The sequence below is a fragment of the Panicum hallii genome, chromosome 4, assembly GCF_002211085.1.
Source record: "Panicum hallii strain FIL2 chromosome 4, PHallii_v3.1, whole genome shotgun sequence".
Lineage (NCBI taxonomy): Eukaryota > Viridiplantae > Streptophyta > Magnoliopsida > Poales > Poaceae > Panicum > Panicum hallii.
This window is the reverse complement of record NC_038045.1, coordinates 47,702,679-47,726,039: the sequence shown is the minus strand read 5'-3', so window position 1 is coordinate 47,726,039 and position 23,361 is coordinate 47,702,679. Positions and strand designations below refer to the sequence as shown.

Here is a 23,361-nt window from a genome sequence, read left to right as displayed (position 1 = left end):
CGGCCTCTTCGTCCTGCACCGCACCTGGCGCGCCGTGACACTGTGCCACTGATGTCACGCTCGGAGCGCAGGCTCTGGAAGGCGGCCGGCCGGGCGCGTTCAGTGCCAGAGGCCAGAGCGCGGCGCGACAGCGCGTCGCGCGAGAAAAAAACAGCGGCCCTTGTCAGTCTCAAGCAGCCTCGCAGCTGCTCGGCAAGGCAGCGGGTCCCCTCCGCAGCTCGGCACGCACGGCACGCCGCGCCGCGCTCCGCTGCCTTCCCGACTCCCGAGCGAAAGCCTGCGCCGCGCCGCTGCCCGCTCCCCTTCCCCTTCCGCCTCGGTTCTTCCCCCCATTCCCCCCGGAAATTCGAATCGCCCGCCTCCCGAGCCCTCGCCCCGCGCCGCCGATGCCCTCCAAGCGGCCGTCCCCGCACGCCATGGACGAGGCCGCCGCCGCCGGCTCCGCCGCGCGCCTCCGCCCCTCCACCCCACGCTCCAAGAAGCGCTCGTCCCGCTCCAAGTCCCGCGCGCGCTCCCGCGACCGCCGCCGCTCCCCGAACCCTAACCCTAGCTCCCGCCGCGACCGCGCCCCGGAGCCCGGCTCCGCCGCGCCCGCGCCCTCCCGCAAGAGCGACCGCAGGCCCAAGCCGCGCTACATCCCGGACTCCGCCACGCTCGCGACGGCCATCGTCTCGTCCGCCGCCGCCGCCGCGGCGGCGGCGTCCGGCGGCGGGGGGCGCGGCAGCGCGGGCGCCATCTCCAAGCTCTGGAGCGAGGCCGACGAGGTCGCGCTGCTCACGGGCGCGGCCGCCTTCAAGGACCGCACCGGCATCGCGCCGCGGCTCCCGGACATGCCCGACCTGTTCGAGGCCATCAGGGACTCCCTCGCCCCGCACCTCGACCAGGCCAAGATGTACTACAAGCTCAAGCGCCTCAAGAGCAAGTTCCAGCACTCCGTGCCGGGCGACTCCAGCACCGCGCACGAGCACAGGGTGCGCGACCTGTGCGCGGCCCTCTGGGGCGCCGAGCTCGCGCGCCCTGCAGAGAACGACGTCGTGGATGCTGAGGAGGCCGAGGAGGAGGACGCCCGCGGGGGATTCGCGGGCGGGGATAGGGAGGGCGCCGCGAGGCTGCCTATGGTCAAGGAGGTGCTTGGAGAGTACTGGAAGTCGAACGGGCAGGGCCTGTCAGGGGTTTCCCTGGAGAAGGGGTTGGCGTTGCTTGGGTCACAGGAGGCTAGTGTGGCTGAGGGCAAGTGGAGGCGACAGCTCGAGGCCGATATGCGCATGCAGATGCGCCGGCATGATCTGGGAAAAGAGGTCTATGGCCTGCTCATCGATGCTATCAAAGGCCTTGGGCCTTAGCTTGGGTACAGATTTTACCATTCTCTGTCATTTGTGGGAGCGAGCGATTTCCTTCTTGTTTGAATGCCCTGGACCATTAGGTTTCATTTTCTGCTCGTCAACAGTTTACCATTGGACTAAGGTGCAAATTCTGTTAAACTTACACCGTAAATTGGCTTGCTTCTTTAATTAGTGGGATTTAGTTTTCCAAATCACCATGTTGTTTGATTTACTGAAGTCGTAAAGTGTGATTCCTTTGAAAATTTAGTTTCTTTAATGTCTAGGTTCAAAAGTAGCCCATTTTTCTTTCCGAAGGACACTAAATTTGGCGTATTCATAATAAGTTAGGCTATGCCACTGGATTTGTAACATTTTCCATGCATTGTTTGTTGCTTGATATTTGTCTCAAGAAAAATGAATAGTTTTCTTAGAATTTTTTTCTTGCTTTTGGACCTGTAGGTTATTGGCTATATTTTCAATTTTCCATAGTTATCTCATCTTTTTCTTTGCAAGGATTATTTATCTTTTTTTGCTTACAAAGTAGAACTGGTTGGCTGCTGTCTTCCTGCCATTGTAAAATAGGCCATTGATGCGTTCATTCATATGCCTGATGCTCTAGGGTGGGTGGGTTTTTGCGGAACTAATGAGCTCAAGTTTCCGCATCGCATTTTTGGTGTGTACAATAGGCGTGATTCCTGAGTACAGCTTGCCTTGGATTAAATGGGTTGCTTTTTCTTTGTTCATTGTGAGTTTAACATTGGTTTAAATCACAATGTTATGCTTAAATTTAGTTGGTTTGGCATGTTCTCTTATACCTTTTTGATTCTTTCTAAAAGATTGATTACTTGCCTGTCTGATTTACTCTTCTTATCAAGTAGAATTATGTTTGTAGTTTGGTTTCTTTTCCATCCTAGTTCTAGCCTCTACTGTAAACTTGCTCACTTTTTTTTTCTTAGTGCCTCACAAGATTGGTGCATTTTTACATAGCATTTACGTGATTGCTTTTATGTTTGGATTAGCTACAACATTTATATGTTCCATTGCAAATTATTATATTCTTTCATGATTTTTTTGGATGCATGTTGTGATTATTCTACTTGACAAACGACAATTAGAATTCTCTTTGTAGTATGGTTTATTTCCCATCCTAGCTTTAGTGCTTTACCCTCAATGGCAAAATGATCCTTATCTGGAGAAGATCATTAACTAGCTATTTTGGCATTGTTTTGGTAGGCAGTGTTTCTGGCGCAATATATGATTCTTTTTTACTAATAAAGGTGATGATTCTAGCATGATAAGCGTTTAAAAAATTGCTAGGCGCTATGAGGGTGGTTGGGTGGCGCTGCCTCGCCCCCCTAGGTGTGGGGCTAGGCGGCTGATTTTCTTAAAAACATTGAGCATGATATTGGCTTTACAATTGAAGGTTCAACAAGGTAGTCTCCAATCTGCATGAATAACAAAGAATCTCATGAGCTAAATTGGCTTAAGTGGCGTAAATAGTTTCAAGCCAAAGAGTGTGTGAAACTTATGTTTTGTGTTTTTTCCATTCAAGCATGAACACAACCGAAAATCAATTGGACTGATGCTGAAAGTTGATTGTTCATTTTGTGCATATGTGGTTTTGGTCCGGGCCCATTGGTAAGCATGGTTGTTTTGGTACTCTTTTTTTTTTTAAAAAAAATGAATCACATATTGTTTTTATGTTTGAAACATGCGCCATATCGTTTACAATTTGGAAAAATAAATCTGCTTCTGATATAGATACCTGAAGATAGTACCACTATTTGATTTGGATGCAGTGTGTGGGAAAAATGTGGTCAAGTATGCATGCTTCTTTGGATATCTAATATGTGGTATTTATATTATGTGTGCATATTGGATCATTGTAAGAAGGGGCAGCCACTATAGTTTGAGATTTTGGCATAGGGGGTTACGCTAATTCATCATTCATGCTTTTTGTGTTTTGTGCTGCATTGTAAGAAGGGCAGCCACTTAGTTTAGGCATTTGGAGGATCTGCTTGTGCTAGGCTTTTAAATCTTCATGGCCTTTTTAATAAAAAAGTTTGATTTGGAGTTGCTTTGGGTTCTCCCTGAAGACAATCTTGGCTTAGGCAATCGATTTTGAAAGAGTCGTTCTTGTTTGGTAGGAAAGCTCAAGCTTGCAGCATTTTCAAGAGACGCAAAAGTTATTGTTGTTTCCATATCTTCTTTTATATGGGCACCTACGGTGTAATCTCTATCGTATGGCAGTTGACCAGCTAGTCTGTTTTCCAAGAAGGGTCACAATAGACTTGTCTTCATTTTTGGCTAACCGCTAAACTGCATCTTTTGTGATGTTACCTTATGTTCATCATATAGTCCATCATCTTATTGTCTGAGTTGTCGTGCTTGGAGTTTCATCCTCCATAACATTGAGATAACGCGCATGGTTGTGATTTCTCTGTTTTGGTTGTGTGTTGCCTTTGATGTTGACTCTTAATGTTCTGTTTGTTTGACATGGGGTCAGCCTATGGTGGAGAATGAGATTAGTGCCCAAACTGCCCATTATCTGACAGAGCTCATTTCATTTAATGGAATAATTGTTCATTTATATAGTTTTGTTTTTGTTCTTTGCTTCGAATACATACAAGCAACTAGTGATATCCACGATAGAAGCAGGCGATTTACTCTTTTCTTTGTCCACTAATGCTTAATTTCATCTCGCGCACCAGATTTGCAAAGCACCTATCAATGCACATTTGCTAAAGCAATTTTTTAAACGTAATATTGAACCGTAGCCCATGAGGGTATATGTTGACCTACCAGCTAGGAACCGTCATTCCAAATCCATCTTTCCTTTGTTTTGAAGTGGCAAAGCCTTATGGTTGTACTTTTTTTTTTTACTTTTGTGATGTGTCACCACACTGGCATGGCCTATTCAGCAAATTGTAATTCTACGGCATTGGCGAGGTCCGCACCTTGTAAGTTCCTCTCCACTGCATGTGAAATCTATTGATATTTCAACACTTCCCTCTTTATTTAGGGTCGATCATATATGCAAGCTTAGTGTGGTCCTTAAACCATTTTTCATGTCTAGAGATCCCATCTGCCCGCAGGACCCTCAATCTCTTTCTTGTACCTGTCAATCACAAATATTTTTCTAGAATTGTATTTGACTACTCTTCGGTCCATATTAGTGTCTTAGTCCCTGTATCATGCATCAGCCTGAAACTAGTTGAGGATTAACCGTTTAAGTTACCCACATGAGCCTCTATCTCTCCTAAAAGAGGCACATATCATCCATTTGCTGAAAAGTTAAAAGCTTCTTTGCACCAGCATCTCTGAGTACCTGAGTTCTTGTGGAATGTAAGCTTTCCTAATATGTTTTTGAAACTCTTAGGGCCTAATAGTTAAATTCCATTCAGGATGGCTTATGCTTCAAGGTGACTCCAGTCTGTATTCTAAGGTGAAATCAAACCTTCAAAAAATAGTATATACACATGCAATGGACCATTCATTCAAAGATTTAGGTTTGATGAAAGGTCGATAATGCATGGAATGCCAATAGGGGTCTATAACGTAAAATCAGCATGCACCCTCCAATGCTTACGCCCATGGTTCTTAAGGCGATAAGGCGTCCTGTAGCGCCTTGGATAAGCCTTATCGCCTAGGCAGCACCTAAGTTGACAAGGTGTTTTTTGTTCTCAAACACGTAGGAGAGCTGCATATCAATATATTAAGAAGGAATAAGGCAACAAGGTGTAATTAGGCCCTTGTGGCGCCTTGGGTTGCCTTGGTTAGGCCACACCTTAAGAACACTGCTCACGCCCTAGTTTGTTTAATGTTAATGCACTGCATTACAAATACCTACAAAAAAATAAAGAAGTAATACGCACAATGCCATATATACTTACAATAACAAAGTCAAGTGTGTTCATACCATATAGGAGCACAAAAATGCAAAAATGGACAACGCACCTGGTTCTATACCTACTTGTTTAGGCTATTTGTCTTGTTCCAGTCTTAGTATTAGGGGAAGATTTGATATTGAAATAGTGGACGTGTATATTCAATTATATGTACTACATCCATGACTTTTATGATTATTTTTGAAATGTGCATTGCGCCCTTCTGCATTTGAATTACAACCCCCAAAAGGCCAAAACTTGTTCATATTAGTTATCGAAGGAAGCCATGCTGATATTGTGGTTTATGAATTGGATCAAGCTTCCATATGCTACTCCTAGGATTAACTGAATGCTGAAAAAGAAACTAAAGATATTACTTACAGGGTGAGTAACCAAGTAGATCAAAATAATGAATGATATGAGTCATGCATATTGTGCTCGTCCATTGTTTGGCCAGTTGAACAAAATCAGGTAGATTCTTAGGAGATATCAAGCAATGCGGGAAAGTGAGGTATAATTAAATACCCCACATGGTTAGTGACAGGAGATTTAGTGCCATTCGTAAGGGTGGCAAAAAATTAAATACCCCACTTTCAGAAGACTCTTCAACTCCATGTGTGTGGGTATTGCACTAGTTTAGGAAGGTCAAACCATCATTTTTACCTGGGAATACTTTTAATACTTTTGGTACATGAATATTTTTTCTTGGATGGGTGACCATGGGGTCCTAAAAATGCCTGAATTTGTACTTTTCTACCAAACGAACTTTCTCAGTTCGCTACATGAATACCTCTGGGTCTAAAGCAAGATGTGGTTGCATGACAATTGTTTTCGTGGTGCATGTTACTGGTCATTCTTTTATTTCTTCTCCAAAATCTTGAGTTGTTGCAACATTTTTTTTCTTGTTGAATTCCTAATTATTGCTTGATATTGTTACCCCTTTGGTTAGTAAGCATTTTCGAGCTGAAATTTGTGCTGATTTGAATTCTGATATACAAAAGACAGTTTTTTCTTAGATACCTTTCTTGGACAAATTTGTTTCTATAGATCCTCAGAAACCCATATCTGTAGTGATTCTGTGTTTGAGAAAAATACTTTGGTGATCCTCTCATGCCTCTGTAACGAAAAGAGGGCAGTTACTTGTTAGATACCCTTTCTTGCAGTAATTTACTTGTATAAATTTTCCAGAGACCATACCATTAATGACAATCACGTGTCAAACAAAGCTTAGTAAAAACAAAAGTTGTTTCTTGCACATGCTACATCATTTTGACATCGCATATTGCAAGTATTGACAAAGCATTATATATGGAAGTACTGTACCTGAAGTGCTCTTAGTTGTGACTTTATTATATTTTAATAGCCTCATTAAGATATTTTTAGATCATTTTATTATTTATCCTCTTCTCAATAGTGATATTGTGTTTCTTACCTACTGTGGTGAAAACAACTACTTCGTTTGGCTTTTCTACATTCATAGATTTTGCTATGCATTTAGGCATAACGTATATCTAGATGCATAGCAAAAACTATGTACCTAGAAAAGCTAAAACGACTAATAATTTGGGACGGAGGGAGTATTTGAAAACTTCCATTCGGATGACCGGTTACGACATTGGAATATTTGCATAGTTCTGATTGTAATAAAACTGCTTTTCTGCTACTAAAGCTAAATTTCTTTTGCAGGTGCGGTTGGTGGAGTACATAGCTGGATACATAGGTGTGGTGTTATTTTGTAGGCTGATCAACCCGACCTCTTGGTTGCTGACTGAAGACCTAACCGGTGTGAGGTGCTGTAGGGGTTTGCACGAATCAGTTGTGTCAATTTATGTCTAGTTGTCGAACCATTCAATGATTGTCTAAGTCACTTAGCTAAATTTCTGTTTGCTAATCTTCTGCAAAGAAAGCTTGGTCGATGATGAGAGAGCTTTCAGACTGATGCTGCATTTCTGTAAATCATTCGCCAAGTATTATTGCGATGATACCGTGTTTTAAGTATAGAATCCAGTAGTTAAGTTTCTCTTCTTGATATGTTGCTATCTTGACCCGATATTTTACTGCGTAGATTACCTGATTCTGACTGGCCATAGATGTATGATTTGGTCGATTGGCACTGACCGTGCCTGGCAGAATTGCACGCCACCAATCAGTTAGCGTGTGATAGCTTCTGAGTAGCATTTGAGCTTGAAGCAATCTGATCCAATTCAACTTGTCAACACGCTGAAGCAACAGCAAGTTTTACTTAAAGAATCAGGTGCATGTTTTTTCAATATAGAAGTTTTGGTGATCAAGCTGTCACATGCTCACATGTGACTTTTTCTCTAAGCCTGCACCACATCTTAAACAAAAAAACTGTAACCTTTACCACGAAGAAGACGACTATAACATAAATTGCAATACACGTTGTATGATACAACTAATTGTAAATGCAGCTAGAAAGGTCTTTATCCTAAAGTTTTCAAAATAATCAAGTGTTATTTAGCCTTTTTCTTTCGGAACATGTTCTTGATCAATCCAGTTGTTAAATTCAGGCAAAATAGTCAAACTCATCCTTAAACTTTGCTCCAAGGTTTAAGTTAGTCCCTGAAGTATCAAATAAGTCATCCAAGTCTTTTAAGATTCCTTGCTGGGTCAAAATGATCCCTAAGGGTGCGTTCGGTACCGGCCTCTAAAGGCCAAATCCTCTAAACTTTAGAGGATTGGTACCGAACGGCCCTCTACTCCGCGAGTACTGTAGCGATTAGAGCCCGAGAAATTTTAGATACCGCGAGGGCTCTAACGCCCTCTAATCCGCCCTGCTCCTCGCCCCGCGCGCCGCCGCCTGCCCCTCCCGCCGCGCGCCGCCCTGCTCCTCCCCCGCACGCCGCCCTGCTCCTTCCCCCGCGCGGCCCTGCTCCTTCCCCCGCGTGCGCGCGTGGCCCTGCTCCTCCCCCGCGCGGCCCTGCTCCTCCCGCCGCGCGCCGCCCTGCTGCTCCTCCCGCCGCCCTGCTCCTCCCGCCGCCCTGCTCCCCCCGCGCCGCCGCGCCGCCGCCCTGCTCCCCCCGCGCCCTGCTCCTCCCGCCGCCCTGCTCCTCCCGCCGCGCGCCGCCCTGCTGCTCCCGCCTCCCGCCTCCCGCCGCCCTGCTCCTCCCGCCTCCCGCCGCCCTGCTCCTCCCGCCGCCCTGCTCCTCCCGCCTCCCGCCGCCCTGCTCCCCCCGCGCCCTGCTCCTCCCGCCGCCCTGCTCCCCCCGCGCCGCCCTGCTCCTCCCGCCGCCCGCCGCCCCCTCTCTCCCCCCCAGCCCCCCGCGCCGCCGCCGCCCCTCCCCCGCCGCCCCTCCCCCGCCGCCGCCCCGCTCCCGGTCTCCCTCTCCTCTCGCTGTCGTGGACATTTTCCTGGTGAGGTGACACCCAGTAGCTGGCGCTAACACTTTTAGAGGCCGTAACGAACACCCCACTAATATACCTCTAAAATGTTTATACCTCTAATTTATAGATGTATGTTTTATACCCCTCTGATGCGAAACGAACACACCCTAAGTTGACATATCATGCCACATGTTCTTGCCACGTCAGCATTGAGTGCTCATGGATTAGTTAGCATATAGGAATGGTCTTTTCTATACCTTATTTTATTTTCCATACGACTATTGTAGCTATATATAAAATTGATAAAATGCAATTCGATCTTCATTTGCTGAGACCTTAGATATGAAGGCTAACACATCATATTATTGTTCATCAAATATATTTGAGATTGGAAGAAAATATATAATGATATATCATATAAAAAAATTAATAATACATAATATGAATTAGTATGATGCCCGTTTCTTCTTAAGTAGCCTCATAAAATGGTAGGCATCTCATAATCTATTGAGTTCACATCAAGTTCACTAAACAAGAGGTGAATGAGACAATGCCAACACGCTAACTCATCCAGGGATGCTCATAGCTGACATGGCATGAACATTTGCGTGCCACATCAGGGATCATTTTGACCCAACAATAAAACTTCAAGGACTTGGATGGACGATTTGACACTTCAGGGACTAAAGTGATCATTGGGACAAAGTTGAGGGATATATTTGACCATTTCGCCTTAAATTCACACCAAATATTTAATACAAATACAACTAGAGAAATAAACATAAAGTAGCCCCTGTTTCTTTTTGACCGTGTGCAACATCATCGATCCACCTCCCACCCCCCACGACATTTTAAAGAAAAAAACATTGTAACTCAAACTTTATCAAACTTTTTTTAAAAAGATGATTTTACTGGGCACTAGCATGATAAAACTAATTATAGAAGTCTTCTAAGATGCTACTGTTATATAGTTTTTTGAAATACTCAAGTGTCATTTAGTCTTTTCTTTCGAAACGGGTCCTCGATCATCTAAAATCCACACCAAAATTTTTGATTTATGATAAATGATGATGCAAATACAGCCGGACAACAGGACAAGTAACTCCCGAGCAGCCCTCCTTTTCGACCGTGTGCAACGTCAGCGATCCACCTCCCATCACGGCACCACCAGCATGAGCCGTCCGATGAAGGGTCACCTGGACCTGGTCGCCATCGGTGGCTTCGCCTGCGCCTGTCTCGCTCTCACATCACCCACGCCGCACCGCTCCCCCCATCTCCACCCAGTAGGGATACCCCGGTGGGGGAAAAACAGGAGACGAAACTGCAGCTGCAACCAGCAAGCGGTGGCAAGGCGGAATGGTGGTCGCCGTCGCGTCGCCCTCGTCGGCGGCGCCCTCTGCCGGCCGCCCCCACCCGACGTACAAGGAGGCAAGCTTCCTTTTCCTCTGCTTCCGTCCTAGCCGCTCCCCCGTCTACTTGTTCATCGGATTGAAAATTGACTTCTTGCTGCTGCATCTCGATCGATGGATTGGGCTGGATGCGCGCGCAGATGGTCGTGCAGGCGCTGACGGAGCTGCGGGACCCGGGCGGCTCGAGCCGCCGCGCCATCGCCAAGTACATCGCCGACCACTTCTCCGGCCTCCACTCTAGCCACGAGGCGCTCCTCTCCGTCCACCTCCGCCGCCTCAGGTCCCAGGGCCAGCTTCGCCTCGTCTCCGGCAACTACTTCCTCTCCACCGAAGCTCCCCCTCCGCAGCCGCGGCGGAGCCCCGGCCGCCCGCCCAAGCAGAAGCGTGGCCGGGGGCGGCCTCGCAAGAACGCAGATTTAGCTACCTCCGCTCCGATTCCGAACCTTCAGGGGCCCAAGCGAGGGCCTGGACGCCCCCGGAAGAACGCTCTTGTCCCGGTGGCTTCATCTGCTTTCACACTGCTGGGAGCAATTGCTGCGCCGTCCTCATCTGGGGTCAAACGGGGGCGTGGACGCCCACGCAAGAACGCCCTTGTCCCGGTGGCTTTCTCTGCTTCGCCGCTGCTGGGAGCCATTGCTGCTCCGCCTCCATCTGGAGCCAAGCGGGGGCGTGGACGCCCACGGAAGAACGCCCTTGTCCCGGTGGCTTCCTTTGCTTCGCCGCTGCCGGGACCGACTGCTCCGCTGCCTCCATCTGGGGTCAAGCGGGGTCGTGGACGCCCACGGAAGAATGCCATTGTGCCGGTGTCTTCCTCTGCTTTGCCGCTGCCGGGAGCGATTGCTCTGCCGCCTCCATCTGGGATCAAGAGTGGGCGTGGACGCCCACGGAAGAACGCTTTTGTCCTGGTGGCTTCCTCTACTTCGCCGCTGCCAGGAGCAACTGCTGCACCAACTCCATCTGGGGTCAAGCGGGGGCGTGGACGCCCACGGAAGAACGCCCTTGCCATGGTAGTTTCCTCTTCTTTGCTGCTGCCGAGAGCGATTGTTCAGCCCCCTCCATATGGGGTCAAGCGGGGGCGTGGACGCCCGCGCAAGAATTCCTACCCTGTTGCTTCGCCGCTGCTGGGAGTAGTATCTGTGAGTAGTGACAGTGTAGTTGGTGCAAAGAGGGGACGAGGGCGCCCTCCTAAGGTTGTGGTTGCTGGGAAGAGAAAGCGTGGCCGTCCTCCTAAGGAGAAGATGCAACCTGAAGCTGTGCAATCTGCAGATGCTCCATTGACTAAGAGAAGGCCTGGAAGACCAAGAAAGGAGAAGACATTGGAAAGTGGGCAATTGAAAGCTGCACAGATGGCTGAGGGTCGACATGAAGCGCTGCCACTATTAGCACAAGCTGCGAGCCAAGCTGAGACTGTGCAAAATGAAGTTGAAGCTATGAGTTTGCAACCCTTTGGCACTTCTTTGACGGAGAAGAGAGGTCGCGGGCGACCTAGAAAGAGGCCATTGGAAACTGAAACTGCTGAAACAGGAGATGCTACATTGGTGGTCAAGAGGGGGCGGGGGAGGCCAAGAAAGGAGAATCCAACAGCAGGGAGGTCTACAGAAACCGGGCTTACTGCATCGATGGGGATCAAGAGAGGGCCTGGAAGGCCAAGAAAGGAGAATCCATCAGCAGGGAGGTCTACAGAAACCGGGCTTACTGCATCGACGGGGATCAAAAGAGGGCCTGGAAGGCCAAGAAAGGTCAGGCCTTTTGAAACTGTGTCTGTGGAAACTGCAGTAGAGGTATCTAGGGACTTGACTGAAGGGAGGCCTGAAAAGGGTGAGGATCTGGCATCAAGGAAGAAAACAGAAACTCAAGGTGTACTTTTGGTTGAGGAGATGGATGCTCGGCCTGCAAATGCTGGATGTGTGCTAGTGTCTGGAGAAGAGGCAGAAATTGCTCCCATGGATGCTGGAGGTGCAGTGCCAATGGTAGTGTCAGGAGAGGAGGCAGCAATTGCTCCCATGGATGCTGGAGGTGAAATGCCAGGGGTAGTGTCAGGAGAGGAGGCAGCAGTTGCTCCCATGGATGCTGGTGGTGCAGTGCCAGGGGTTGATCCAATGGACTCTGACGTGGGCACCAAGAGTCATTAGTGCACCTAAGGCAGCAACAGCAAGAATGAGAGAATGATAGTACCTGGAAAGCAGAGCAGAACCTGTAGTTGTGGAACTGTGTTCATGTCATAATGGATATAGTTAATCGACATACTGCAAAGATTGCCATATGTTTGCAACCAAGATGATTACTGGTATGATTTAAGTAGTTTAATTGGAGTCTGCACTGGATGAGTTTCTTTGGGGGTTAGATTTAAATTTCTAATCCACATCTTCCTCCATTGACAAAGACTAGAGCATTTGTAATTTGTTGCTTGTATTTGAAACTAGCTCAGTGATGATAAGATTCGTTTTCCAGTTTCATCATCTTTTATTGATCTGTTCACATAATGTTTCTGTTTTTGTTTTCTTTAATAAGTCTATGGGGTGTTTGGTTTGAGGAATGGGATGTGATGTGGTGCATTACCGCCTCATCCCTCATAGTCATGAGCATATAGTACTTATTATAAAGAACAAGGGTTTGCGTCATGCGAGTAAAATTTATAGGATGATGATACCATGATGTACCAAAAAAAAATAATGATTTGTGTCATCTGAGTAAAATTTGTAGGAGGATGATACTATGATGTACCAAACCGTCATGGTTCTCATACCAATAACACTCATATATTTTAATTGGTTACCTGGGTTCAGGACATCTAGCATGGCATGTTTATTTGATTACGACAGTAGATTAGCATTTTGTATTGGGGTATCGCATGTTAATATGTGCCCACATAAAGTTTGAGCCGCTAGCACTGGGTTCTCTACTTCTGGCGTTCAATGATGAACCATTCTGACATGGATGCTTGTTCTGTTCAAGTAAATATTTCTGATATCTTCAGCAGCAATTTATCTTGCCATGTTTCTCAAAAGGGCAACAGCGTCACTTACAAAATGTATTAATCCTACATTATTTCAGGTTATCATTTTTTTTTGCATTGTTGTCTGTTTGTATTTATTTTGCTTTGCTTATGAGATGTTTTTTTTTAACAAAGCGAGATGAAAATTGTTATCCCCCTCTTTTCAGGTAATCCACTGACCACTGCAGGTGAACTGAATCTCTTTCAGGTAATCCACAGCATGCGACTGTGGAAACTCAGTGCAAGCTTGAATGACAATTGATGAAATATATGCCCTGATTCTTTTGATGAGATTCTGGCTTTCTGCAAACTGAATGCCCCCAACAAGTCAGGGCATGCCGGGTGTCAATCATGATTAAATAATGTTACTACTGAATGAAAGTAACCCGATGTTACCAGTCTTAACAGCAGCAGCAATTCTCTTGCTCTAAAATCTCACCCATGTTGACTTTACAGAATAGCGAGGGTCTTTCCTAACTGTGTTTTGGTTTGGAAATGTTGGTTACGTTGATTCATACATTTTGATACTGCACACACCGTTCCTTTTGTTTTGATATCACACGACACCCATGTGTCTAGTTTGACCATTACAGTTTGAAACTAGTAAGATTGGCTCTATATATGATCAGTTTTTCCAAATTGTATCGGAAAACATGGTATATTTTTGTTTTCGAATATAAATTTCAGGTTCCACCAACAAACAAAAGCTTAACAATAAGCACAAGACATCCCAAATACTTGTAAATTCGAAGTGATTGAGGTATGTGGCACAGTTGAGTTTCAGTGAGTTATAAATCAAGGGTCTTATCAAGTAAGGGTACACTTATATTCAGCGATCGGCTGGACAGAATCTGATAGAGATCATGCATGTATGTTCAGTTAGTCGCCGACGCCATCACGCCAAGCAGAGAAACTTCTCCAAGCACATACAGGCTTCCATGACACGATCCCTTTGGTTTCATGCATGGCCACAACAAACCCAGCAGTGGTCAACTTGCACCTTCACGTCCTCACAAATGTTCGATCTGTATGCGTGACCAGGACAAATGGATCGAGGACACCCTCTGCTCTAGTGGCAGCGGCACAAGTGTTCAGTTGGCGAGCCAGCCCACCCAGATTCGAATCCTCGGTCCTTCTCAAGGGCACAGGAACGAAGGGGATGTCGGCCCCCTCAACCTCATTCTCCATCAGGACGAACGGGGTTTCGGTGGCCTGCACTGTACACTTCGTGTGCGAGTTCCAATCATGGCCAACGACGCAGCCACGCGCTGCTCGCCATTAGCACATCCACTAGTCCGGTTTGTGAGTGTACTTCTGAGGAGTCATGCATTGTTCGCCATCAGCGTCTCAACCACACCGTTCGTGCGCCTGCCCATCAGCAGTCACTTCTACACACCCTGCACTGACCATGCACGTTGACAGCAGATGTGCCAAAAGCACGGCCCTGTCTGAAATCTCTGAGCTGCTATGGTTTCTAGTAAAAATTTTGACAAGTCACCTGGATTGTTGATCCGGTCCATGGGGCTGCAGCATCACTGGCTCATCAGTGGACAGTGTGCCCACACTGCCCATGCTTTTTGTTCCCGGGGACGCAGAAGATGGTGGAAACGTCACGATTGGGTCGGCACGTTAGGACCCAATGGTATGGGCTGCAAAATGCTAACTATTTTTGGAAATACATATTTGTAGCTGAACCATCATATCATCAACCACTATTCGGCGCTAAAAAAGTCAGTATGCCAGGTGATGTAGTTTATCCAGGCCTTATCGTCTCTGATTTTTTGGGGTTTTTTTAATAAAGCTCCGATCCAACAAGAGTTCAGTAAGCGATAAGATGCTACATCTGTCTTAAATTACAATTCATTTTGGTTTTTCTAGAAATAAATATTTTGCTATGTATTTAGATGTATACTATGTTTAGATATATAGCAAAAACTATGTATCTAAGAAAATTAAAATGAATTGTAATTTGAAACGGAGGAAGTAGAGGAAGCAGTACTCAAGCGAGGCCCTGGAATTACTGGTGGACGGAGAGGCTACTCAAGCTCCCTGCCGTTAGGACACATTCTGGATCCGGGTCTGTTTATTTGAATCTGTCCTATAAGAAGCAACTTACAACGACAAAGCAAAACAAAATAAAAAACAAAACTCTCGGAGGCGACAACGAAACTACTACCACAACAAGGCACCACCAACAAAACGAGTAGCTATTGCTCTTCAGTTTATCTCGAGCCATTTGATTTGAGCAGATGCCAGGATTATCCACAAGCCATCATAATCTTCCTCCACAACCCTACTTCATTTTCTAAAGATGTGCACTGATGGCGCATATAATTAGTACGCTGTATGCAAGCTTATCAGACGGTTTCGTGGCAAAAGAATGTTCGGCTGGGCTGCACTAGCGACAGTACTGTGGGTCTGTGGCTGGCCAGTTAACTACCAACATGTCGATCGAGCTACCTGCAAGAATAATCACACGATTCCAACGCAAAAGCTTACTCCCATCAGCATCAGTTCCTAATCCATCATCAACCGCACAGATTCACGACACGACCAGAGAAGCGAAACTTTTTTTTTCGGACGAACCAGAGAAGCGCGCGATTGACCTGCGCAGCCCAGCACCAATCGACAACGGCTTGCGAGCGAGAACACGCCACGATTCGCCTTTGCCGTTGGCATGCCGGACGGCGCCTATCAGCTGCGCGTGCCTGACGAGCATCGGATCAGAGGATTGAAGCTGCGAGATGGGGATAAACTCAGAGCATGCAGGACAGCAGCAGCTCGTCAGAACGTTCAAGCCGCTTCTCGACGGTCAGCTTTCTCTCGTGCTCGTTGCTTACACCTCATCGTCAATCTGTGTCGAGTTCACGTTGCCTTTGCCCTCGCCAATCAGGCCGGGATCTTTCTGGAGGTCAACAGTTACAATACTTCACGAACGCATCACACGCAGAGGCCGGTTTCGATCCGATTCCAGTGCAGCCGGAGGAGGCCGGTCGATCGACGAGCATACAGAAGGGTTCAGGCTCCGGATCATGCAATCCTCGGAGGAGCGCACCATGGCAGCAGGGACTCATCAGCAAGCACTAGCCGCTGCATAATTGTTTGTTAGGTGAGCGGTTTGCTTGCTCGCGTTGCCTGCCTGGTCTCGTGAAAGGCACGAGCAAACTGCCCGTCTCTTTGGCCGGATGCGCGCCTAAAGCTGGATCGGAAAAGGAAAAGATGGGGAGATATGCTTCCGTTCTGCTTTCGGCAGATGGACGCCTCTGCGGTGCGCCGGGGTCTGCATGCTTGCAGGACTAGAAAAGGCTGTGTCTGTGGTATTGTTGTGCGCGTAGGAGAGAAAAGACAAGTGTGTGCTCGCCGTTTCTTGATCTGGAATAAACTGCACTATTCTGAAAGTAGGAGCATTTACCATGCTTTTTCTTTCTCTGAATAGCTAGATAAGTCGGTGATCGTTTCTGGTTTGGTTTTACTACTTATTGGGGGTATGTAGCTTTTTTCTAAGCTTATTATGGCATGTTGGTTTTAACTAGAGATTAGAAAAGGCAGATTATGGATTGTGGAATTGATCTGAGATTGTGCAAGCTGAAACAAACAAGACCTGCGGCTTAGATTCTAGGTGAGTAGGATCGTTGCTTGTGGGATCAAAAACTGAAGGAAAAAACCCTGTAAAGAGTGGATTATTTGTTGATTGTGGAATATGAGAGAAAAAATGAACTGTTTGTTTCAGCTGTTGTAAAGGTGAAACAAGCAGAGGCTATTGTGGTTCTTCACACACTCCACAACAATGACAAGGCACATTTTAATTGTGTTAGTCTAGCTCTAGCCCACGTGTGATGCATGCATGGACTCGTCAGTTTTCCGAACGGCTTTGTCATACTCGTGGTTACGAACTTGTTAGCCACACTTTGATTAACTTGCTCATCTACTTCTCCATCTTTTCCCTCAGTCTCCTTCCTCATGTTGTTACTTTTTCCTCTTCCTTTCATCAACTTTCATCCAGGATTCATCTACATTTCAGGTTGCGCTATGCGGCAAGTAACCTAGCCATTGCTCTCCATCTTTGGGAAGGAAGAGTTGGGCAAACTCTTTCTCTCTATCTTTTTTCCACCTTTGGTAACAAGGAAGAGACGATAGGTGCACAAAAAAGAGTGACCTGAATGAAGAACCAAAGTTTGTACCCTCACGGTGCTGTGATGAATATAGAAGTGGTTCTTGAGCTCACATAATTCCTATTTTGCTTGGTTGCAAGTTCCCTGGGTTGATTGGGATCCCCATCAGGAAGTACAAACTAAAATAGACACAATAATGTAAGCAATTTTTTATTAAAATCATATTCACCTATTATACTCGAGTTATTTAGGACTTGACCTGGTGCTAGCAGTCACATAGCGAGATTTTTGTGCATGCATGCTGAAGAGAAGGGACATCATGGCTGCGAATAAATGCTCTCAAGAGAGGGATAGCCATCAAGAATCCGCCACGGATTGACGCTTCACGATTCACCGTCGTCGCTAAAGAGAAAGAAAAGGAGATTCGAATCCAACACATCTCACACTAATCTGGCCGTACCAGCTCGTTGAGGAGCAGTGTGACACACGCTCAATGCGCAAAGATCCTTTGTGTTCCTACGGTGCATAGCTTGAAAGATTGACACTACCTTACACCTCCTCCATTGCTGCCGGCACAGGGACAGCAGGTAACACCGACAGGGACAGCTTTCCCCGGAGCCAGGGGGAGGGGCAGTGGATGCATATGCACACACGGTGTTCCTCGACTTCGAATATAAAAAACACATAGAATCTAGCTACCACCGCGATAGAATGTAATTGGATCCTTGGGTGCACGAGTGACTCGGATCCATCGATAGCGACCCGTCTTCATCAATCTTAAGATGCACGAGATGGATCGTAGTCTATATATACGGTGCCTGCTGCGGTGTAAGTGTACGTACGTATTTAAGGTGGAACTATAACACACCCTAGCGGTGAGAGACCTGTTTACATACCGGTGCATGCCCGAAGCAAAATTAAAGTAATATGTTATGCGCCTCATCTTGAGTTCTGCAGCTGCAGGAAATGGCGGCTTTGGAAGAGTGCAGGGGTACGCGGCGACTGCACTCTCGTGACGTCACGCGGCCCACCCGTGCATGCGGCGACGTTGACCAGACGTGTGCCCCCCTCGCGCGCGTGCTATAAATTGGGCGGCTCCGCGAGCTCTCTTCCTCGCCGCAGACAGAGCAGAGCAGCCTCTTCAGGTGAGCGAGGGCTAGCTAGCTCGATCTAGCCTCCTCCTGGCCACTGCAGCCGCCTAGCTGCCTCGAGCTGTATAGCTAGTGGTATAACCAGAGGCATCCGCCATGGGCGTGGGCAAGGTCCTGAACGAGGTGAAGCCGTACCTGTACATGGTGCTGCTGCAGGTGGGGTTCTCCGGGATGTACATCGTCTCCGTCGCCTCCCTCCGCCGCGGCATGAGCCACTTCGTCCTCGTCGTCTACCGCAACCTCGTCGCCACCCTCCTCATGGCCCCCTTCGCCCTCCTCTTCGAGAGGTAACGGCATGGACGGTGGCTCCGTCGCTAACTGCCGAACCTTCCTCGTAATGTCGTTGCTGATCGATGGTGGTTTCGCCGCTGCAGGGGAGTGAGGCCCAGGATGACGCCGCTCATCTTCCTCAAGGTCATGGGGCTCGTCCTGCTCGAGTACGTGCCGGCTGCCATGCCATCCATGGTTTTGTTCTTGCAACCTGCATGCTCCAAGTACTGACCTGCATGCATTGACCTGATTTTTTTTTTCTTCAGGCCCGTGCTGGACCAGAACATGTACTACCTGGGCGCGAAGCTGACCTCGGCGGGCTTCGCCTCCGCGCTCGTCAACATCCTCCCGGCCGTCACCTTCATCATGGCGCTGCTCCTCAGGATGGAGAAGCTCAGGCTGCGGAGCCTCCACAGCCAGGCCAAGATCTTCGGCACGGTCTGCACCGTCGCCGGCGCCGTGCTCATGGTCCTCTACCACGGCCCTGTGGTGCAGTTCCCGTGGACCAGGGGCCACCACCACGCCGCCGCGGCCGCCGCGGCGAGCCAGAGCAGCGCCAGCTGGCTCAACGGCGTCGCCATGGTCATCGGCAGCTGCGTCACCTGGGCCGGCTTCTTCATCCTCCAGGTACGAGCACGACGCGGCGACATTGCTGCGTAGCTAAGCACCGGGCGAGCGACATCACGGCTCTAATACAACTTTGCGTTGGCCGTGCAGTCGAACACGCTGCAGAGCTACCCGGCGGAGATGTCGCTGGCGGCGCTCATCTGCGGGCTGGGCACGCTGATGAGCGGCGCGGTGGCGCTCGTGGCGGAGCGCGGCGACATGAGCGTCTGGGCCATCGGCTTCGACACCCGCCTCTTCACCGTCGTCTACTCCGTAATGATCGAGCCCAACCAGAACCATCCATCGCCATTAGCACCTACAATTTCTTTTGCCTTCGCTAACCTTCAGCTAACCCGCCATCGTTGTTCCAGGGGATCGTGTGCTCCGGCGTGGCCTTCTACGTGCAGGGGATCGTGACGCAGGTGCGCGGCCCGGTGTTCGTGACGGCGTTCCAGCCCCTCTGCATGATCATCACCACGTTCCTGGGCTCCACCATTCTAAAAGAAGAAACCACCATGGGAAGGTAATAAATAAAAGCAACTAATTAGTAGGCATTAATCGCCAATAAATTAAATCAGCCGAGGTTCACTGATCATCGGTGACTAGTTGCTGAGCACTCAGCTGATCGATCCCATTCTCCCGGCCTTTGTGGTTTGCAGCGTGATTGGGGCCGCGATCATAGTGGTGGGTCTCTACTCCCTCATCTGGGGCAAGAGCAAGGACCACCACGGCAAGCCCGGCGCCGCCGCCGTCGCCGAGCTGCCCACGACGACCCCGGCCCCCGCCGCCGACGGCAAGCGCGCGCTCGCCGCCGACGTCGAGACGCCGCCCGTGGCCAAGTGCGCCTACTGACAACCCGGCCGGTCGAGCTCCTCCCATTACACCGCACACCAGTAGTGCGTGCACGCACTGTCAGTGGCTGTAATTCTCAACGAGTGTCCTGCTTGCCCTTTCGATTGCTCTGCTCTCGTAGAGACGGGACTACATCAACTACCATTCTGCATTAACCGCTTCCGTTTGACCTGATCCGCATCAGCTTTTGCCTTTGATTTGTTCTGCCACCACCACTAATTAATATAAAGCTTGTTTAATTCGTGTTCGAGAAATCAAAGAAAATTGTTGGAGCCTGCACTGTCTGCATTTGATTCGATCGATCGATCTCGTCAGTCGATTTGATTTCTGACGCCGAGCAGTTCCATCCGGAATCCGATCGTACATCCGAAAGCGGGCGCTGCCCTCCCCTTTGAATCTGCAACGATCGAAACAGCCGTACGTACGTCGCCGTCAGGTAGCTTTGCTGCTGCCGCTTTCCGACGCCCATAATTCATGGCTTTAGCTTAGTGCCCGATGACACTGATCGAACCATTCGATCGGCTTGCTCCATCCCGTCGCTTGTTTACTTACTTACTTACCTCGCTCATGGTCATGGATGGGACAAAATGGCGTTGTCTGTTGTCTCCCTCGCTCTGATGGAACCGTAGAGCATGTGATAGGCTGAATGCATCAAAGCTGGTAGCTTTTGGTCACCTCGCTGGACTGTCGTATTGATCACTCTCAGCCCAGAATAATTGGGGACAAATAATGGGACGGCGCAAGAAGCTTTCCGGCTCGAGATTTTTGACACAACAAGATTTGCATTTCCGATCCGGAGTGGTCGGAGTCGGACGCTTCCTGTTCTGTAAGCACTTCAAAATATCTCTAGAGGCAGCTGATCAATATAATAAGGGAACCTCGTCATATTGTAATATGAAAATAAGGAGGGTACACTTCTCAATCATTGTATGTATGATATTAACTATAGAGAGGACAACGATCTCATATCTTATGTCTAGAAACTTTACGTACCTCTAAAAAATACGTATGTTCCTATAGCTTTTGCCACCCTATTAGTAAGCTAGTGACTATTGACCAATTGAGGAATAGAGGAGTCGAGAAACCTATTCAATGTTGTTTTATTCTTGTGCACACAATGAATATATCAAACATTTGCCTTTTGAATATGTGCTTGCGCAAGCAGTTGGGTATGTTTTGGAATTTATAGGTTTTAAATGTGGTCACAATACTTGAAAATAAAACACACGACATAAAAATATATATTCCAAGTAATCTCCAATTCTTGAACAAATTATAATAAGTAAATTTAAAATCATAAGCAATTGAAGGATCTCTTTATCTGATAAGTTGATCACCGAGAGGCTCTTGTTCTATTTACTGAAAAGGAAAGATGAAAGTTGGTGTGTACATCATGTGAGGCCGTTAGCGAGTACATCATGCGAGGCCAGTAGCAAGCAAGTATGTGCCCACCGCCGATGATGATGCGCATGTGTTGCAATTAGTGGCGGAGCTAGAATTTGAACTTAGAGTATGTTGGACCAATCGTTCAAAATACAATTCAGTATAATCAAAATAACAAATTAGTAAAAAGTCTGATAGTATTATAAATTCAACCATTAAATTTGAACAATATAGATAGTTCTGTAGAAGCTTACATGATAATTCAAAGAAGATTACAACGTTTCTTCTTGTTTCGCCAACAATTTGTGCATCTAAGGCTAATAAGCATTAAGTGTGCATTAAAAGTAAAGTCAAATGACTCAGATGTTCCAACATAGTATGTAGTTTCAGCCTAACACTCTTTTGTGTATTATCTTGTCCAAGGGTGATGAGCACATCATAGATTATGGGACACATAGCTATAATGTTCACAACAATTATGTAATGAGATCCCCAGCTTGTGTCACCGGGCATAGGTAGATATCTATCTTATCTCGAAGAATGCCATGGCGCTTACAAGAAACCCTAACAATATTCAGCATCATAGATACTTTATCAAAAAATCATACATAAGCATTATTTCCCTTACAACAGCAATAATAACAAGCTGGAGTTGATCTGCAAAATAATGGACACTATAAGCAGAAGGTGAATGTTTTGAGCCCTTTAATCTCTTCTTTCATATTGCTAGCTCCATCATAACATTGACCATGAATTTGGATTATTGTAAAGCCATGACTACCAAGTAATGTCTCAATTACTTTTCTTAAGTGACAAAGAGGTAGTATCATCTACATGAACAACTCCAAGAAAATGCTCACATGGCCTTCCCGATTTACCAACATAACGGAAGCAAAGAGCTAGTTGTTCTTTGTGTGAATTGTGATATACATGACTATACTCGCCTGGTAGGTTTTATTAATATTATGCTCACTTTGGAGTCACGCATAGAGCAACTATCATAGTTGTCTGCTCAATGGTGATCGTATCTGGCGATGATAACTCATGAATTATTTATGCACGACCAATAGATGTGCTGTTAAGGCCATTCTTCAATCAACCCATTAAGTGAGGCTATGAAGAATAATTAAAAATCTATTAAGTGATGGTGTCTAATGAGTGAACTAATTGACCATCAGGCTATGACACAGGTAAGGTGACAAGTGGTCAAATGGGTGATGTTGTAGGCATATATAATATAGGTGTAATGTTAAACCATATTGGATTATTTTGAACATGAAATGAAATTATAAATCGAAAATATAAATTATGACAAAGCTATATTATATCCAATAAAATTATGATGGAAAATAATATATTAAACTATCTAGTCGTACTAGGGGCTTACTCTTATATTGTGTTTCATGCTTACTTTTGGCTTTATAAATGGTATGGTTTTGCAGTTTTCTTGCATGAATGAACTATTTGGTTCTACTATCGCCCCCGTATTACATCCTCATGTTACATTGGAAATTAACTCCATCCTTGAACATCATAAAACGAAAGAGATGTGCTCTCCCTTGGGACCTTCGATTCCAGTGTTTGACTCTCCTCTACTACCGATAAGAGAGCGAGATACATGGTCCTTGCGCCAAATCAAGAAAATAACAAAAAAAAAAGAACAATGCCATTGCTAGGATTGATGAGTAATGTAAATTCATCCACCCATTCGATCTATCAATAGAAAGACTCACTAGCTCTCCCAAACTTCACTAGCGAAAGATTTGCAGAGAAATAAGCATCATCTAGGTCCCAGGGGTACTCTCATCATTCTTTAACTGAAAAAAGGGGCATTTCTTTACTACAACTTTCTGGTCGCAATCCACGAACTAACAGGAACAGCCATCGTTCTCGGCCCATTATTTTGTTCTTGGCAAATAAAAGTTAGAGCAAAGCGTGCCCGGGCGGCTGGATCACACGACCTAAAATAAAAGGCTGCTTAATCCTAACGTGTCACGTGTGGCCTTGCTACTTGCTACGTTCGCCAAAT

At 46.9% G+C, this 23,361-nt stretch overlaps 3 protein-coding genes across 6 annotated transcripts; all 3 read left to right on the top strand.

The window, feature by feature from the left end:
- The first annotated feature begins 39 nt into the window (after window positions 1-39).
- On the top strand, window positions 40-7,246 carry LOC112888894 (transcription factor STKL2). Its single transcript, XM_025955273.1, has 2 exons — window positions 40-1,348; window positions 6,896-7,246. Exon 1 carries the CDS (start codon window positions 387-389, stop codon window positions 1,341-1,343), a length of 957 nt encoding a protein of 318 aa, XP_025811058.1. The 5' UTR covers window positions 40-386; the 3' UTR covers window positions 1,344-1,348; window positions 6,896-7,246.
- A 2,572-nt stretch (window positions 7,247-9,818) lies between these two features.
- Window positions 9,819-13,517, top strand: LOC112889391 (origin recognition complex subunit 4-like). 4 transcript variants are annotated; one of them, XM_025955990.1, is made up of 3 exons: window positions 9,819-9,982; window positions 10,104-11,554; window positions 11,639-12,429. In XM_025955990.1, the coding sequence occupies exons 1-3, from the start codon at window positions 9,911-9,913 to the stop codon at window positions 12,093-12,095; spliced, it is 1,980 nt and encodes a 659-aa protein (XP_025811775.1). In that variant the 5' UTR covers window positions 9,819-9,910; the 3' UTR covers window positions 12,096-12,429. The 4 variants fall into 4 exon arrangements, 3 of the variants coding, with proteins under 3 accessions (XP_025811775.1, XP_025811776.1, XP_025811774.1); XM_025955991.1 differs by having other exon boundaries at window positions 10,104-11,618; window positions 11,703-12,429; XR_003228095.1 differs by adding an exon at window positions 13,126-13,517 and having other exon boundaries at window positions 9,820-9,982; window positions 10,104-12,250.
- A 4,653-nt stretch (window positions 13,518-18,170) lies between these two features.
- On the top strand, window positions 18,171-20,221 carry LOC112888653 (WAT1-related protein At1g21890-like). Its single transcript, XM_025954927.1, has 6 exons — window positions 18,171-18,508; window positions 18,596-18,658; window positions 18,758-19,118; window positions 19,209-19,370; window positions 19,469-19,620; window positions 19,757-20,221. The coding sequence occupies exons 1-6, from the start codon at window positions 18,318-18,320 to the stop codon at window positions 19,947-19,949; spliced, it is 1,122 nt and encodes a 373-aa protein (XP_025810712.1). The 5' UTR covers window positions 18,171-18,317; the 3' UTR covers window positions 19,950-20,221.
- The last annotated feature ends 3,140 nt before the right edge of the window (window positions 20,222-23,361 follow it).

Bases quoted from the DNA above. Each gene is read 5' to 3' on its own strand.
- LOC112889391 (XM_025955989.1), top strand. From the start codon at position 9,911: ATGGTGGTCGCCGTCGCGTCGCCCTCGTCGGCGGCGCCCTCTGCCGGC. The intron at 9,983-10,103 runs GCAAGCTTCCTT...ATGCGCGCGCAG, and splicing joins CCCACCCGACGTACAAGGAG to ATGGTCGTGCAGGCGCTGAC.
- LOC112888653 (XM_025954927.1), top strand. From the start codon at position 18,318: ATGGGCGTGGGCAAGGTCCTGAACGAGGTGAAGCCGTACCTGTACATG. The intron at 18,509-18,595 runs GTAACGGCATGG...TCGCCGCTGCAG, and splicing joins TTCGCCCTCCTCTTCGAGAG to GGGAGTGAGGCCCAGGATGA. The intron at 18,659-18,757 runs GTACGTGCCGGC...TTTTTTCTTCAG, and splicing joins ATGGGGCTCGTCCTGCTCGA to GCCCGTGCTGGACCAGAACA.
- LOC112888894 (XM_025955273.1), top strand. From the start codon at position 387: ATGCCCTCCAAGCGGCCGTCCCCGCACGCCATGGACGAGGCCGCCGCC.